General features: G+C 39.4%; 1 protein-coding gene across 1 annotated transcript; it reads right to left on the bottom strand.

The window, feature by feature from the left end:
• Positions 1-147: 147 nt before the first annotated feature.
• Positions 148-9192, bottom strand: lrpap1 (low density lipoprotein receptor-related protein associated protein 1). Its single transcript, XM_058077889.1, has 8 exons — positions 8909-9192; positions 8431-8575; positions 6680-6810; positions 5542-5662; positions 2416-2571; positions 2119-2201; positions 1594-1770; positions 148-425 (listed from the first exon to the last, which is right to left on the bottom strand). Exons 1-8 carry the CDS (start codon positions 9065-9067, stop codon positions 357-359), a joined length of 1041 nt encoding a protein of 346 aa, XP_057933872.1. The 5' UTR covers positions 9068-9192; the 3' UTR covers positions 148-356.
• Positions 9193-17250: the final 8058 nt, after the last annotated feature.

The following is a 17250-nucleotide window of genomic DNA, read 5'->3' as shown; positions in this document are numbered from 1 at the left end:
CTACTGAAGTAAGAAACCTGGGATACACTTACACACGTTTATGGCCACTGGTGGAGGTTAGACGCCAGGGTTTCATTTTTTCCTTGCATTAATGCAGCTAATGAGCACTAGATCAACAATCTGGAGTGCTATTAAAATACATATTGAAATGGTACCACAACTAATCATTTATTACAAAAAAAAAGAAGAAATCTTATAGTATGTACAAACAACTGGTAATTCATTTCACATAGACAACAAATCAACAAGTCAACTCCAACATTATTTTTCCAGTGCCTCGCTGAGCTGGAATGGGAAGGGAAGCAGGTTGAGTTCTTTGATCCTTCACTGGCATGGTAACATTTGGCCGAGGGTCCTCACAGCTCGTTGTGGGCGAGACCCTGACGAGAGATCTTGCTGTGCAAGTCCTGCATGTGCTTCTTCATCTGCAACGAAGACAGTCAATTTCTCCCTCTTTATTCTGTTTTCACTCGATTACAAAACACAGCAGATAACATCGCCATTTGGGTTGGGCCATCATTTTTATATACCGGTATATATAAGTCCTTCCGATGATAAGAATGATGTTGATACACAGAGAAAGCCCAGTTGATGACGTGTTTTCCCTACGACTGTGTGCTGCTGTGCACTGTGTTAACACACTGGCACTACTTGACTACTAACATGGTCCAGCGATGGGCCCAAATGTGGCCCGCAGGACACTAGTTTGAGGCCCCCGCCTTGATATGAAAGTTTAATGTTTGATATGGATGCTGTATGGTATCATGTACCCAGAAAAAATTATTACGTTTGATTCATGTTCATGTTAAAGGTTAAATAACTGTTAATAGTTATCCTCCCTATCCGTGTGGAAGTGGTAAGTTTTTGGCTATTTAAGTTTAAAGGAAATAACTTGAAGGCTACCGTTTAGGTCGCTAGCTCTCTAGTTTGCGAGTTAGCATGTGTCTCAAGACCCCGCAGTTGCGCAATATGTTGTAAATAAAAAAAGTATAAATGTGACTATAGTCGTGTTTTGTCATGTCTACAGGGCTCTAATAATGCTTTGTTCATTTTAATCTGAAAAAATCATTTGTCTATCCACCAACTATGTGTTTTTTTAAGTTTTTATTATTTGCCGTTTTGTTATTGTTATTATTATTTATTTATTACTGATTGATTAATTTTCTTTATTCTTGATTTGTTTATTTATTTTTCATCTTATTTTGTGCAGAAAAATAAAAAATAAGATATTGGAGAACAGTGGAATGTTTTATCAGAGCTTTTATTGTAGAAAATCGAAACCAAAGCAAAGTTTATTCATTTTTCTGATTTTAATAAATGCGTTTTTTGGGTTTTTTTTTTTTTGAAAACCTGATGCGGCCCAGTTTCGCCCAGACCCTAGCTCCAGTGGCCCCCAAGTAAATTGAGTTTGAGACCCCTACTCTAAATAGTAGCATAGGTAAGCTTATTTTTAATTATATGGGCTGAGGTTTGTATCTTTTTATACAAGACTCCGCTGAATTTAATTTTGTTCTCCAAACCCAAATATCCCCAAAATCTTGTCATATGTGCTAAGGTCCATATCGCCCAAACCCGAACAGCCGTCATTGTTACCTTGTATCCCATCTCCCTGGTCTTCTCGGCCAGCGTGTGGTACTTCTCCTGGTTCCTCTTGATGTGTTGTTTGTCTCCTAAAGCCTCCACGTGTTGCAGCTTCTGGTGGGAAAGCTCCAGCTGCTCCTGATAGTGGCTGTGCTTCTCCACCTTGGTCTCAAAGTGATGCAGCTCCTCCTAAACGGGCGAGGCAGGGAATAAGCACAACTGTAAATGGATGCCATGTGGGGAAGCATTGGGTGTTGTGGTTGTGAACTACACTAATAACAATGACGACAAAGACACAGATGGTGCAAGTCGGATCTGATCCTAAGTCATTTGTACTGGAATAGGACACATTAGGAATATACATCAGGAATGATTTCTTCAGAGAGTCTTTATGGTAAAATGAATTTTGAAATTAGAACAAAGTGGAAGTGAACCAGCGTCACCAAACAGGAAGTTCCGCTGCAGTCAGACATAAAATGTGTGTGTCCAAGAACAAGTAGATAAGAGCAGCGATGTCAGAAGAGATGGAAAAGCCACCTTTAGGGAATCCAGCTCATCTTGGCTCAGGTTGGCTCTCTTGGCCGCCTCCCACAGTTCGATCACACGCGGCTCCCGGAATTCTACACAGGGAGCAGCGACAGAGTTGAAAAGTGCGTGCGTTTAAATCTTGATGCACAAAAGGGGCAGCGGCCGGGATGCAACCCGGGAAGAACGCGGGAAAAAGCAAGTGAATGAGTGGCAATAAATCTCTCACATAAGAGATTAGCATCTCCTCATCCCGTGTGGATTTTTACTATTGATAATCAGAGTGTGAGTGGGTGCGCTTGCCCTTACCGCTGTCCTCAGTGAAGCCCTCGTGGCTGAGCTTCCGGAGGCGCTCGAAGCCTTGGTTGAGGTCTCTCATCTTCTGTTTCAGCTCTGTGTGCTTCTGCTGCACCTCCTGCTCTTTGGCGTCACCCTCCAGGGGCGAGACCACGTTCTTGTGGATCTCTGGAAACCAAACACACACGTTAGAACATGGTGGGGTAAGGTCAAGGGAATCATGTGGGTGGATGATGAAGATGCAAAGAGGAAGAGGGATGCAGTTTTCTAGGAATTAAGGAACCATTAGGCCTTTGCTCCACACACTTTTATGATGGTCTTGTATTGATCATAACATATCTTACCTAATGTGTGTGTAAAATCATATATACTACGTTTAATTCACAAAGGAGTGGGTTGATTTGACAGCTTAGTGCAGGGGTGGGCAAACTACGGCCCGGGGGCCACATTCGGCCCGCCAAGTGTTTGAATACGGCCCGCCCAATCTTTCCAAAGTATTTAATTTAAAGTCAACATACAACCTGGCATCATGGCCTGAGCCAACCTTTTGATGGTTGTATCAATTTCGTTGTTTGACATGGTCTGTTGTTTACAAAGTGCTCCTGAAAAAAGAGACACAAGCACATAATAATAATAAAAATTAAAATAATAATTATTATATTATTACTATAACTATTATGATTATTATATTTATTATATTAATGCTAATTATTATATTAATTATATAATAATAATATTGTTATATTTGCATATTTTACATAATAATAATATAATAATTATTATTTTTATTTTATTTTAATTATTATAATATTTTATTATTTGTAAAATATTTAAATATAAATATAAAATAATAAATAATAATAGCAGATTGCATGACAAATTTACAGATACAATAATACCAGGTGGACTGTTACGTGTAAAATATATAGTCTGCCCCCCCCCCCCCCCCCCCCCGGAAATGTTGTTATATCAATGCGAGTCAAAAAGTTTGCCCACCCCTGGCTAGAGACTAAATTCCCATTTCCTTCTACCACTTACAACAGATATGCTGTAGGGGGCGCTCATTTTCTGCATAAGCCAACGGTCCCATCATTAACAGCTCCTTTTTCCCCCTCCGTGACAGATACAAATGTGACGCCCATCAATCATTTTGACAGATGACACCACCAGAGGCAAAGTTCCATCAGAGATGTGCCACTGGTATAAAGAGAGCTCAAGCTGTTTCTTTTTCCCTCATCTTCTCTGGGAAGCAAATGCTTGCAGGATGAAGAAATCCTGGTGCGAGAACATTAATGACCAGTGATCGTGTCCCCTGGAAGAATAAATGTCCCAAAAGTGGCGCCTTCCGTCTGCGGCGTGGCTGCATGAGCAGACATTAAAAACACAATATCACCTTCCTACAGAAATACAAGTCCTCGGGGACATGCGGCGGCAAAATAACTACCATGTCACCTAAATCTGCTTTGTGAGAGTTACTTTCCGTATTACATCACATTAGGTCATGCAAGTTCAGTAGCTTTGCACAGGATAACACCGTGGGGATGACAAGTCAAAAACTCAACAAATGGATAAATAGTGTTTCTGGCCCGCCACAAGAACATCTGGACTACTACTGATACATTTGGCGCTCTTTGCCTAATTTAATGGAACCGACTGTGAAGCTCCGTAAAGTCGATGGCATCACGACTGCTTCTCAACACAACTCATATGTGCAACAGTGGTCATCCCCTGACGGAGAGATTAGCACGCTAGCCAAAAAGCTAAAAACCCAGGCTAACCAACCCACTGACCAATGTACTGTAGATCTTAAGTTGTTGGCGGTGAGGTTTACTTAACGCAGCGGGCTAGCATCCGTTACATGCACACTCAATCAAGCATTACAAAAAAACCACAGGTAGATTGCAGTCCTGTGGTTAACACTGACTACCTATGCTGGAAGTGCTCAGCTAACCCCAGCATGTTTAAAACAATATCATGTCCTTTTTTATAAGTTTCAATAATTTGCCAACTATATGTGGTTTTTTAAGTTTTTATTATTTGCCGTTTTATTATTATTATATTTATTTATTACTGATTGATTAATTTTCTTTATTCTTGATTTGTTTATTTATTTTCCATCTTATTTTGTGCAGAAAAATAAAAAGTAAGATATTTGAGAACAGTGGAATGTTTTATCAGAGCTTTTATTGTAGAAAATTGGAACCAAAGCAAAGTTTATTAAATTTTCTGATTTTAATAAATGCGTTTTTGGGGTTTTTTTTTTTGAAAACCTGATGCAGCCCAGTCTCGCCCAGACCCTAGCTCCCAGTGGCCCCCAAGTAAATTGAGTTTGAGACCCCTGCTCTAAATAGTAGCGTAGGTAAGCTTATTTTTAATTATATGGGCTGAGGTTTGTATCTTTTTATACAAGAATCCGCTGAATTTGACTATGTTGTCCAATCCCAAATATCCCCCAAAATCTTGTGATACGTGCTAAGGTCCATATCGCCCAACCCGTAGATGACTACCTATGCTGGAAGTGCTCAGCTAACCCCAGACAGATATGGAGGGGTGAGTAAGGGTGAGTGAGGGTGGGGGGTGGATGGAGACTACCTCCCAGGCAACCTGTGATTGGCTCAACATTTAAGTGCATCTGACAAGCAGAAAAATACCTGCGGCAGGTTGAGGAGACTGGCAGCGGTGCCAAGATCTAACAGAAAGGTTCTGTCACAGAACAGGCGGGAAGCGTCAGTCAAAGCCAAAGGAAACGGGCGGGTCGCGGTACTAAAAACGGTGCCATGTGTCAGCTCGGCTTATGGCTCACAGCTTGATGTGATGTCATGGCCGTGGAGTGCGTTGTGCCGGGCGACCACATGCGTTTCAGGCAAAAGACCTGATAGACTAGCCTCAGCTGCGAGAACTTTGACGCCCCGGTGATAGAGTTCCTCTTTGGAAAGGGCTCTCATTGCTACAAAATTAAAATGCGTCCAGTTGGATTTGAATATGCAAATGTAAACGCTTGGACGCTGTCCCGGCCTGTGATAAAGAAGCATCATTACGTGTATAGACATAAAAGATTCAGCAGGGAGCATTAAGGCAACAACTTAGTGGAGGATGACAACAACAGAGCAGTGAGGAGGAAATGGTTTAAAAGCTCACCTTCTGTCCTGCTGACAGTATCCATGAGGATGTTGTACTCGTGGATCTTGTCTTTGTGGTGCTGGAACTCTCTCCTCAGGCTCTGCAGCTCCTCCTCTGAGAACTTTCCCGAGCTTTTAGCCTGGCAGTATCAGAAAAACCGGTAACTGTTATGAAGGTACCTTCTGTGTGCTTCACAGGGGAGAACAAAACTTGTAACCGTGGTAACAATGAAGTGTGAAACTCCCTTAGGTTGGTAGGAAGATGATGAGGGCTGCACGGCGGTCGAGTGGTTAGCGCGCCGGCCTCACAGCTAGGAGACCAGGGTTCAATTCCACACTCGGCCATCTCTGTGTGGAGTTTGCATGTTCTCCCCGTGCATGCGTGGGTTTTCTCCGGGTACTCCGGTTTCCTCCCACATTCCAAAAACATGCTAGGTTAATTGGCCTAGGTTAATTGGCGACTCCAAATTGTCCATAGGTATGAATGTGAGTGTGAATGGTTGTTTGTCTATATGTGCCCTGTGATTGGCTGGCGACCAGTCCAGGGTGTATCCCGCCTCTCGCCCGAATACAGCTGGGATAGGCTCCAGCACCCCCGCGACCCTCGTGAGGAAAAGCGGTAGAAAATGAATGAATGAATGTATGTGAATAACGCTAGGAGACCAGGGTTCAATTCCACCCTCGGCCATCTCTGTGTGGAGTTTGCATGTTCTCCCCGTGCATGCGTGGGTTTTCTCCGGGTACTCCGGTTTTCTCCCACATTCCAAAAACATGCTAGGTTAACATGCTTAGGTATGAATGTGAGTGTGAATGGTTGTTTGTCTATATGTGCCCTGTGATTGGCTGGCGACCAGTCCAGGGTGTACCCCGCCTCTCGCCTGGGATTGTGATACTTAATTTGTGGTTTCTCTCATCACTCTTTTCTTCCTTTCTCTTTGTTTTATTACCCAGACTTTTATTTTTTGCCCTGTGATTGGCTGGCAACCAGTCCATGGTGTACCCCTCCTCTTGCCCAGCCCCCCCGCGACCCTCGTGAGGATAAGCGGTAGAAAATGAATGAATGAATTATGCCCAACAATTTACAAGGCAACGGACACCAGCCTGAAAATCCTGATTGTATAAAACTTTATGTAAAAGTCCCAAACACCAATACACACCTTGTTCCAAAGTTTGTCCAGCTTGGGGTCATCAAACATGTCGCCGTCTTTGATTTCATGGTCCTTTAGAGAATTGCTCTCCAGCGGTCTTGTGTCTCTTTTGCCATCCATTCCATACTTGGCCAGAATCACTGGCAAACAAAAGCCAAGTTTAAGGAAGAACAAATATATTGAGTGATTGTCTGTGATGGCGCTACATGATGATGGACAAAAGTATTAGGACACCTGCCCGATACTCCTGTTGGAAGTAAAGAAAAACACAGTAGAGTTGATCACCCCTATGCTGTGAAGACTATAATATTTAGGAATGTGTTTGTGGGGAATTTGGACTACAGTGCTGATGGGAATGCCATATAGATCCCTTTACAACTTACCAGGAGCCATGAAACTAATCAAAGCTGACTAAATGCACGACTCTTTCTAGGAGAGATAAACGATGATGCTTCTCACACTTGGCAACACACAGTGTAAAGGCATCGTACTATGGCGCGTTCAGCAACAACACAATGGCGTTGGACTTGGCATTGTCCGCGTGATTCTGCTGCAGCAGCTGATTCAGCACCACAATACTTGGCGCAGTGTTACTCATCAAGCAGTTAAGTGTCACACACACAAGCTGTGATCCTCATAATCCTGGTCGCAAAGGATCCCTGAAGTTACTCATTTACAAACATTTTACGGATTCACGTGAGTCCGGTACAATAAAAAAAAGCACCAGTAAAACTATTTACAAAAGCAATGATTTTGAAGAACGGTTCAAATGCTTCATAAGTGTGTGATCCGTGTGAAGAAGGTCACTTTTGGTACTGCTTCTGCAGTTATATTTAGCCATCACAGGAGTGAGTTTCTGGCCCAAGACCTTCAAGGTCACCGTTGAACTGCAAAGTGACAAGTCCAGGCTGCCTCTGTTTCTCTATTTCTGGAGTTCCTAATGAATTATTCAGTTGGAGTCAAGTCATATGTCATTTCAATGAAGTGTGTGTGAATACTAACCATCCTTAGCACACAACTCTGTCACAACATATAATATGGATGAACAGGAGCAACGAATGCTGCACGGCGGATGAGTGGTTGTTCAATTCCACTGTGTGGAGTTTGCATGTTCTCCCCGTGCATGCATGGCTTTTCTCCGGGTACTCCGGCTTCGTCCCACATTCCAAAAACATGCGACTCCAAATTGTTCATAAGTATGAATGTGAGTGTGAATGGTTGTTTGTCTATATGTGCCCTGTGATTGGCTGGTGACCACTCCAGGGTGTACCCCCCTCTCGCCCGCCTCTCCCCTGTGTCCCTCGTAAGGATAAGCAGTAGAAAATGAATGAATGAATGAATGAAAGGAGCAAGAAAGCTAACGTGTCACGGTAACATTATTACTGACTGTATCTGGTCAACACGCTGTATTTTATTGTTTACTGAATATGTATTGGCCGCTCTCTAAGATGCACAGAACAGAGTATTCAGTGGTTATGCTCATGCAGCTATACATGACTGGGTTGCGTGTAATTTTTAGCAACACCCATTAATTCCTCTTTTTAATATCCACTTGTGGACACATGACAGCTTCTTACCTTCTCGTAAAACCAGTCCATTAAATCTATCTTGCAGCAGTGAGGATGTGCATGCTCCAAGATGTCATAATTAGTTGTATTTTTTTTTTTTTTTTTTCAAAATAGGGTCTGATCAGAGCAGTATAATTAAAGGCCTGCATTAACATTTACTTCAATGTTATTTCTGCAAGCATTGAGACTCACCATTGAAATTACGGCGAATTTGGGCCTCTTTCTCTCCGTTTTCATCCAGGCCCTCCACTTTCATTTTCTTCCACTGCAGCTCATCTTTCTCCTGGATTTTCAGGTCACTGTGCAGCTCGGCTTGCTTCACAGGGGACAACTGCATCTGTCAAAACACGCAAGACAACATTAGTTCCTGTGTCAATTTCAGTGAATGATGTTATTATCATCTAATGACAACATTAATGTCCAAAAACATGCATTGTGAGGTTACTGTTTGGTGTCAGGTTGTGTCCAGTCAGGGTGTATACTGCCTCTTCCCTACTGGGATAGGCTCCTGCTCACCCGTGACTCTGGACAGGTTAAGCTAAATAAAATGACTAAATGAACGTATGTGCCAAGGTTCCATTCCCTTACCGTGCTATATGTGCTGCTCAAGTGCTAATGCACCAGCTAAGCTAAGTCTGAGCCACACTATTTACTTTAATTACATACATACCCGTAAGGCCTTGTTCCACACTTGGTTCAGCTTCGAAATCCTGAATTCTGCTGTCTGTTCATCATCGCCGCCCACCTTCGGCTCGTTCAACTCCCGAGAGTATTTCCCACCCATTACCCCCACACCGAGACAAACAACAAATAAATACAATCCTTTCATCTTAAATAAAATACTTGTTAAGTAGCTAACAATACAGCTAAAAAGTAAAGAATAGTCAAAACTGTCTGACAGGGCTTCGCTTGTGTTTTGCCTAACCGGATACCATACGTCACATGACCAACGGGGGCGTTTAGTTCCGTGTTACGTGCATTATGGGACATGTAGTCTCTTGTACCGGTAATGTACAATCTAAGTAGTGCAAATATGACCATTTTAAACTACAAGTTCTAGCATGCAGCGCAATGCCGTTACCAGGGAACGGAGACTGCCAAACTGAGAGCAAATAGAAATCCTCCACGCCTTTTTCACTGACACCGCTCACATCTTCACCTCGATTAAAGTTGTGGCCGGGAGGTGTCACGTTAATAAATCATGTAATTGGCGGGACTGTAAGAGTCATAGTAATTTAGGAAATATAATTTGAAATAAAATGTATTTCCCTGTTTGTAAGATAAAGCCTGTGGGATATTTTATTTCGTGTTTTCACAGAGAAAATGAGACTGGTACCTATCCTTATGTGAATAACTGATAAAAAAAAATGTCCATCCAGAATATTGAATAGTGTGTGTATCAAAGAAGAAATTCATCCACCCATAGTGTAGTGTAAGTGTAATATTATATTAACTATTCTGTGAAATGTGAGACACAAGTCTACATGGCGGAATGAAGACACTTTCTTCTATAAATTAATTTCTGTTTCTCTCCACATTTAGGCAGGCAAATATTTATTAATCATTCATACTGTTCATTCATACGCCTCCTTGCATCCACTCTACCTGCTCAGCTTTGTGGGTGAGGAATCAAAAGCCTATTAAACTTGAGGAAATGTGAGAGGTCAGCGGAGGTCTGATGAACAGTCCAAGGTAAATATTGGAAATATTGGATTTCTGTTTGGTAATATGATTTTCAAGCTTCACTGTCAATAAAAGTCAGAAAATGTATTTATTACTAACCTGGCGATCAATATCATAGTACAAATGTTAATATAAGTCTACTGTCAATGTGAACAGTACAATTTTGATATTTTTCAAATGACCTCCTTCAAGGTCAGGTCTCATGTATCTGACCTATATGTCATCCAAATGCGTTTTGGATTAAATTACTTGTCAATGTAGGCAAAAATTATTTTTTATCATCCAAAAATTATTCATAAAGTGAGTGAAGCAGCTCACGTCAATGTCCAACCTCTCCTGGCTCCTATCTTCTTTAGATAGAGATTTGTGCAAATGTGATCATCCACAGCAGTGTTTCCTATATAAACGTTTAGCCCAGGGGTGGGCAAACTACGGCCCGGGGGCCACATCCGGCTCGCCAAGTGTTTCAATATGGCCCGCCTGTTTTTTCCAAAGTATTTCATCATGGCTTGGGCCAACTTTTTGATGGTTGAGGTAGCTGCTTTATCAATTTCGTTATTTGATGTGGTCTGTTGTTTACAAAATGCTCCTGGAAAAAGGAGCACAAGCACAATAATAGTAATAATAATAATAATAATAATAATAATAATAATAATAATAATAATAATAATAATAATAATAATAATAATAATAATAATAATAATAATAATAATAATAATAATAATAATAATAATAATAATAATAATAATAATAATGTCAATAATGATAATAATACTACTATTATATTAATATTGTTGTTAATAATATTAATATAATAATGGTAGTAATATTACAAAATACTCCTGAAAAAAGGAGCACAAGCACAATAATAGTAATACAAATAATAATAATAATAATAATAATAATAATAATAATAATAATAATAATAATAATAATGTTGTTGTCAATAATGATAATAATACTACTATTATATTAATATTGTTGTTAATAATATTAATATAATAATGGTAGTAATATTATTATTATTAACAAAATAATAATAATAATAATAATAATAATAATAATAATAATAATAATAATATAATAACATTACTATAACTAATAATAATAATAATAATAATAAAAATAACAATAATAATAATAATAATACATTTATAACACACTTTACATCAAATAAATGATTTCAAAGTGCACATATAGCAGATTGCATGACACTTTTACATGTAAAATATGTGTAAAAATATAGGTGTAAAAATGGACTGTTACGTGTAAAATACTACATAATCCCCCCCCCCCCCGTCAATTTTGTTAAATTAATGCGGCCCGCGAGTCAAAAAGTTTGCCCACCCCTGGTTTAGCCTCAACAAAAAAAATCAACACAACAGTTTCCATTAGTCTTTCTTAGTTATGACAACTTAATTATGAAATTATGATACTCTGAATTACTTTTTAGAGTGTACCTGTATATTCATTTTTTTGTGGCGGGCCACATTATGACATTGTGTTATGAATTCACATGCATTGTGAAATATCGGAAGTGTTTATTGCATCATGTATTTAGTTGGTAATCAAATAATGGTAATCACAAAAGGCAAATTAATGGTAGAATGGTAGAACCCACCCATCCATCCATCTTTTATCGTTTATCCAATTGAGAGACATCGTCTCCCAAATGTGTCCTGGGTCTTCCCTTTGGCCTGAACACCTCCCTGGGAGGCGTCCAGGATGCACCAGATACCCAGGAACCTCATGTGGTTCTTCTCAATGCATAGGAACAGCGGTTAGTTTCCCCCGGATGACAGTGCCACTTCTCATCTTATCCAAAGTGTGGTCTGGGGGCTATTTTGCGGTCTAAAAATACAGCAACAAAACAGCAAAAATGGAAAATAGAGCAAAAAGGCACAATGGTCAAGCTATCACCACACATAGATTGTAGTCCTGTGGAAAACACTACTGTATCTGACACTCTAAAGCGTCAAACAAATCATATTCTCTGAAAAAAGACATTTTGTTACTTATAGTCTTCTGCTGTGCTGAAGATCTCACAGTATGGGAAGCTTTGTGGTATTTTTTTTTTCCACTTCAGCCAGTATCACCGCCTTCATTTATTTATCTTGAGTGACATCTTGTACAGCACTCCATAGTTCTGGCTTTAACAAGCAAAAGTGTCTGCCTGACAGTTTGTGCTGTGACAGCGCAGCACTTAATGAACACGTCTGCATTTAAGGACAGCCTGCTTTGAAATTGAAAAGGTGAAACGCTGCTTTTGATTTTCAGTCTCATGCTTTGACGCGCCCATTAATCCCTGTGAACATGAACATTCTATTAAATTAAACAGTTATTCATATTTAATTGATGATTATTAATTACGAAATAAACATTAGCCCTCATTCAATGTTTGTTAGCATGTCTGCATATATGTATAGTGTTGCAGAAACATTTAGTATATACCGTGACTTTCTTCAGCTTATGTAATGTCTTGAATGTGTGACATCATTATTCTTTCTAATTGGACTCAAATATGGAGAAATGTCATATGCAGAAGCAGTGCAGTACTCTCCTCATCCTGAAGGGGTAGGAGTATGCGTTACCTCAGGGGTCTCAAACTCAATTTACTTGGGGGCCACTGGAGCTAGGGTCTGGGCGAGGCTGGGCCGCATCAGGTTTTCCCCCCCCCAAAAAAACACCAAAAAATGCATTTATTAAAAACAGAAAAATCAATAAACTTTGCTTTTGTTCCGATTGTCTACAAGAAAAGCTCTGATAAAACATTCCACTTTTCTCAAATATCTTAATTTTTTTTTTCTACACAAAATAAGATGAAAAATAAGTAAATAAATCAAGAATAAAGATCAATCAGTAATAAATAAATATAATAATAATAATAAAACACCAAATAATAAAAATTTAAGAAACCACATATAGTTGGTGGGTAGACAAATGATTTTTTTCAGATTAAAATGAACAAAGCATTATTAGAGCCCTGTAGACATGACAAAACACGACTATAGTCACATTTATACTCTTTTTATTTACAACATATTGCGCAACTGCAGGGTCTTGAGACACATGCTAACTCGCAAACTAGAGAGCTAGCGACCTAAACGGTAGCCTTCAAGTTATTTCCTTTAAACTTAAATAGCCAAAAACTTACCACTTCCACACGGATAGGGAGGATAACTTTTAACAGTTAGAACATTCAACTTTCATATCAAGGCGGGGGCCTCAAACTAGTGTCCTGCGGGCCACATTTGGCACGCGGGCCGCATGTTTGAGACCCCTGCGTTACCTGGAAGGTGCTTGTCACTGCCATCCTTCCATAACGTTTTGACAACAGCAGCACCAGTTGAAGAATGCAGCATAATTAAATGCAATATATTTTTATGCTCTTCTGAAGGAGGACAAAGCCAAAGACAAAAAAGTAGAATTTTTTTGCAGTTAATAAAAAAAATGTAAATGGCACTAAGAAGTATGTGAAAACAAATGTTTGAATTACTCTCTTCTTTTTCTCAATATTGTCTTAATGAGCAACCTGTATTAACCAAGGGAGTCTGTGCCTCACCAGCCATGAACCACATTGCACAACACTGGTTTCCATACAGCATGATTTAAGTGCACTCCTAAAAAGTATTGCAAGAAGATGCAAAAACCCTTCACCTAAATAAACGTATATATATTCTCCAACCCATCCTTGTGGAATGAGCCAACATGACTCATTTGTAATATCACTGCTTCCAAAGGGAAACGTCCAGAGAGTTATTTGGCGTTATATCGCATCTGACTGTTTGGACTCTTGCAATTACTGTATGTCATGCCAGCAAAAGTGCGAGTTGAGTTGGAAGTTTGTAAAGAGAATTATTTTCTGAAGGGAGTCTGCTGCACCGTGGCGTGACATAAACCATGTTTGTTGACAGTTTTGTTTTGGAAAGAACTGAGGTAGCGTACGAGGGCACTGAGAACGAGGGCACTGAGAACGAGGGCAAAGACGGGGCAAAAGGAAAATAAGAAAATACTGAAAGGGAAAAAAAAACAATATATTGAGACAGATATTGAGCCGGCTTGTGTTTTATTAGCAGCAGTGTTGTGCAAGGGACAGCCGTAATAGAATAAAAGATATATTCAATCACTGGCCATGAACAAACACAGTCATTAAGACCGAGTGATTGTAATAAATTAGCTTTGATCATCTTACTTCCTGTGCTAATGTAACTGCAGGGAACAACAGACACAGACACATTAAGTTAGAGCTAAGCTTAACTCATATTAATGTTGTACTTTTAGTAAAAAGAAGACTTTAAAACTCTTAGTAATAGCTTGGAGTCAGAGCAAAGACATTTTAAATATACCATATATATTTAATAACTGCAGATATCTCGTCTTTACCAAGTCTGGAGGGGGTCCGCCAGCTTCGCCACACATGGCATCCATCGGAGGGGTCCTGTTGGTTCCGCTGGGTTCACCGTCCTGGCCCGGGAACAATCCCACACTCCCTCCTCACGTGAGTTCTGAGGAGTTGTAGCCAAACTTTTTCCAAAGGATGCCAAGACATCCTATCCTTCGCCAGAATGAGTTCTGATTTTCTCGTTGTAAAAGTCTGATAACCTTCCAGTAAGGTTGGAGATATATTCAGCCATCTTGGCAGGCAAATTCATTCATTCAGTCAACAGAGCTTACAAAATATGTGGCATTTTCTTGCCACTGTCAGCTGGCTCTTGCTGCTGTCCAAAAAAATGCTGGCTTTTCTTCTTAAGGAAGGACGGCAGTGACAAGCACCTTCCAGCAAATGCATATATTATTATATTATTGGCAACATGCTGACAAAATGACTAGAAACTGCCAGGTGCCAAGATCTAACTCAGATGAGAAAAGATGCTCATGGCGGCCTCATTTAAGGTTTCTGTCATGTATTTGATTAGGAAATATGCCAAATTATTGTCTTCTGAGCTAGTCACTGGTCGACACGATTGTCGTGATGTGTGAACGCAACCTGAAGTGGTTCTCTGTATAACAATGATCATGCATTACTACGTCAGTTGAGGAAAGGACCAGTAACAATTAATACCTTGAAGAAGTGTAGTGGATTTCAACCGCTTGTAAACGAAAAAAAATATTTCGGAGAAACTGAGTCATTCACTCATCAAATTACTATTTTTTTCATCTTATGAATATAAGATTCATATGAATATGCCAACAATCTGTTTGGTGAACTCCAGTCCGGTTTCTGTCCACTTCAGTCGTGGTAAAATGACTAATGATCTCTTAATGGCTTGTAACCAATGTAATAATGTCCACAACCACAATAAACCACAAATTCTATAAAAATCATGCAAACGTAATATTTTTTCCACAAACATAATAGTGTCTGTGACAAACGTACTGTAACACGGGATTTCCCACAAATGCAATAACAATTACGTTTGTGGAGAAGTGAGAATCTGCAACTTTCAACGTATTAATGATATCCAACAAATGTTATGTGTACCTACTAATTGCCTACAACTGACCGTGGTTGCGACTGCGCGGCGGACCAGTGGTTAGTGTACAGCGAACCGAGTTCAATTCCACCCTTGGCCATCTCTGTGTGGAGTTTGCATGTTTTCCCCGGGTGCTCCGGTTTCCTCCCACATTCCAAAGACATGCTACGTTAATTAGCGACTCCAAATTGTCCATAGGTATGAATGTGAGTGTGAATGGTTTGTTTGTCTATATGTGCCCTGTGATTGGCTGGCGACCAGTCCAGGGTGTACTCCTCCTGGGATAGGCTCCAGCATACCCGCGACCCTCGTGAGGATAAACGGTAGAAAATGAATGAAAGAATGTTTACAATACAGATTTCTTCATATTTTTTATAGCCTATGGGAGTTTTAAATAAAATATTGCATGATTTTATTAAATCAAGTTATTCTAGGAATTAATTAACTTGGACCAGACTTCCTCTGGACTACAGTGGTCACCATGACAACAACAAAGCAACCAGGGCCCGAGCCTCTGATCGGCAGGTTTTTTTTTTTTTTTTTTTTTTTTAGCCAGGAGCCCCAACTCTGCCTGTAATAAGGTATAAATCATTTGTCATTCCAATTAGCCTCGTCCCAAGAAGTTTAATGATGGTAAAAATTAAACACAAACCTGCATATTTTCTATTTTCTGTGCTCCTCTGATAAGTATATTGCAATACATGAAATACAATATAATATTCCACATTAAATTGTATTTATTTGTTATTGTTAACCATGTAAATTGAGTCAGACGTTATCGTACAAATTAAAAACTATGCCATTCAATTTCTTTTAACGGGAATGGAGCAGGTTTTGCCCAGGGCTTCACTTTGGGTACAGCTCTGGATTAAATAAGTCACTGACCCGCGAGGTAATACATTAAAAGGGATCATTCACACGTGCAGTCACACTTATCGCATTTTAATTTCTTTTTCGCAGTCGTAACCACAAAGCACCACTGTAAATTCTACACTGAATAATACATGTAATCCATTTAGTTGTTTTCTTTTTCAAGGTCCTCGCAAGCACAGCCGCTGAATGACTTTGCCATCGCTGGGGGCAACCGTCTATTGAACAGCCCTGTGAATTGAACTCAAATGAACGGTGTGAACCTTGCTCAACTTGCATAGCGTCCAGCGAGAGACGTGTTTTAACCTGCAATGAAGTGTCAATGACTTTGTACCGCTTTGGCTTCACTTAAATGTCTTTATAAGTTATGCACATCAGGTGATCCTCATTTGCAGTAAAGCTCAGCACGAGCAATGACCTGTGATCAAATTTTCATTAGCGCTTACGTAACGCTGCGCCGCATTCGTCGGCCTGGTTGATGTTGACTGTGTGATGTAAGAAAATACTCAAAGTACTAAATAAATAATTTCACCATGGCAAGGCAAGTTTATTTATAAAGCACCATTTCTACACAAGGTAATTCATAGTGCCTTAGAGTAAAGTCACTTTATAAAATCATTCCATAAAAACATGCTATCATTCTAAAACAGGGGTGGGCAAACTTTTTGACTCGCATTGATATGACAAAATTTCCGGGGGGGGTGCAGACTATATATTTTACACGTAACAGTCCACCTGGTATTATTGTATCTGTAAAATTGTCATGCAATCTGCTATTATTATTTATTATTTTATATTTATATTTAAATATTTTAAAAATAATAAAATATTGTAATAATTACAATAAAATTAAAATAATAATTATTATATTATTATTATGTAAAATATGCAAATATAACAATAATATTATATATAATTAATATAATAATTAGCATTAATATAATAATTATAATAATCATAATAGTTCTAATAATAATTATAATAA

This window comes from Doryrhamphus excisus, chromosome 1, assembly GCF_030265055.1.
Source record: "Doryrhamphus excisus isolate RoL2022-K1 chromosome 1, RoL_Dexc_1.0, whole genome shotgun sequence".
Taxonomy (NCBI): domain Eukaryota; kingdom Metazoa; phylum Chordata; class Actinopteri; order Syngnathiformes; family Syngnathidae; genus Doryrhamphus; species Doryrhamphus excisus.
This window is presented reverse-complemented; position numbering and strand designations above follow the sequence as displayed.

Excerpts from the sequence above, each read along its gene's own strand:
- lrpap1 (XM_058077889.1), bottom strand. The coding sequence starts at position 9,067 with ATGAAAGGATTGTATTTATTTGTTGTTTGTCTCGGTGTGGGGGTAATG. Across the intron at positions 8,576-8,908 it reads TGTGGAACAAGGCCTTACGG|ATGCAGTTGTCCCCTGTGAA; the intron begins GTATGTATGTAA and ends GTGTTTTGACAG. Across the intron at positions 6,811-8,430 it reads AATTCGCCGTAATTTCAATG|TGATTCTGGCCAAGTATGGA; the intron begins GTGAGTCTCAAT and ends TTTGTTTGCCAG.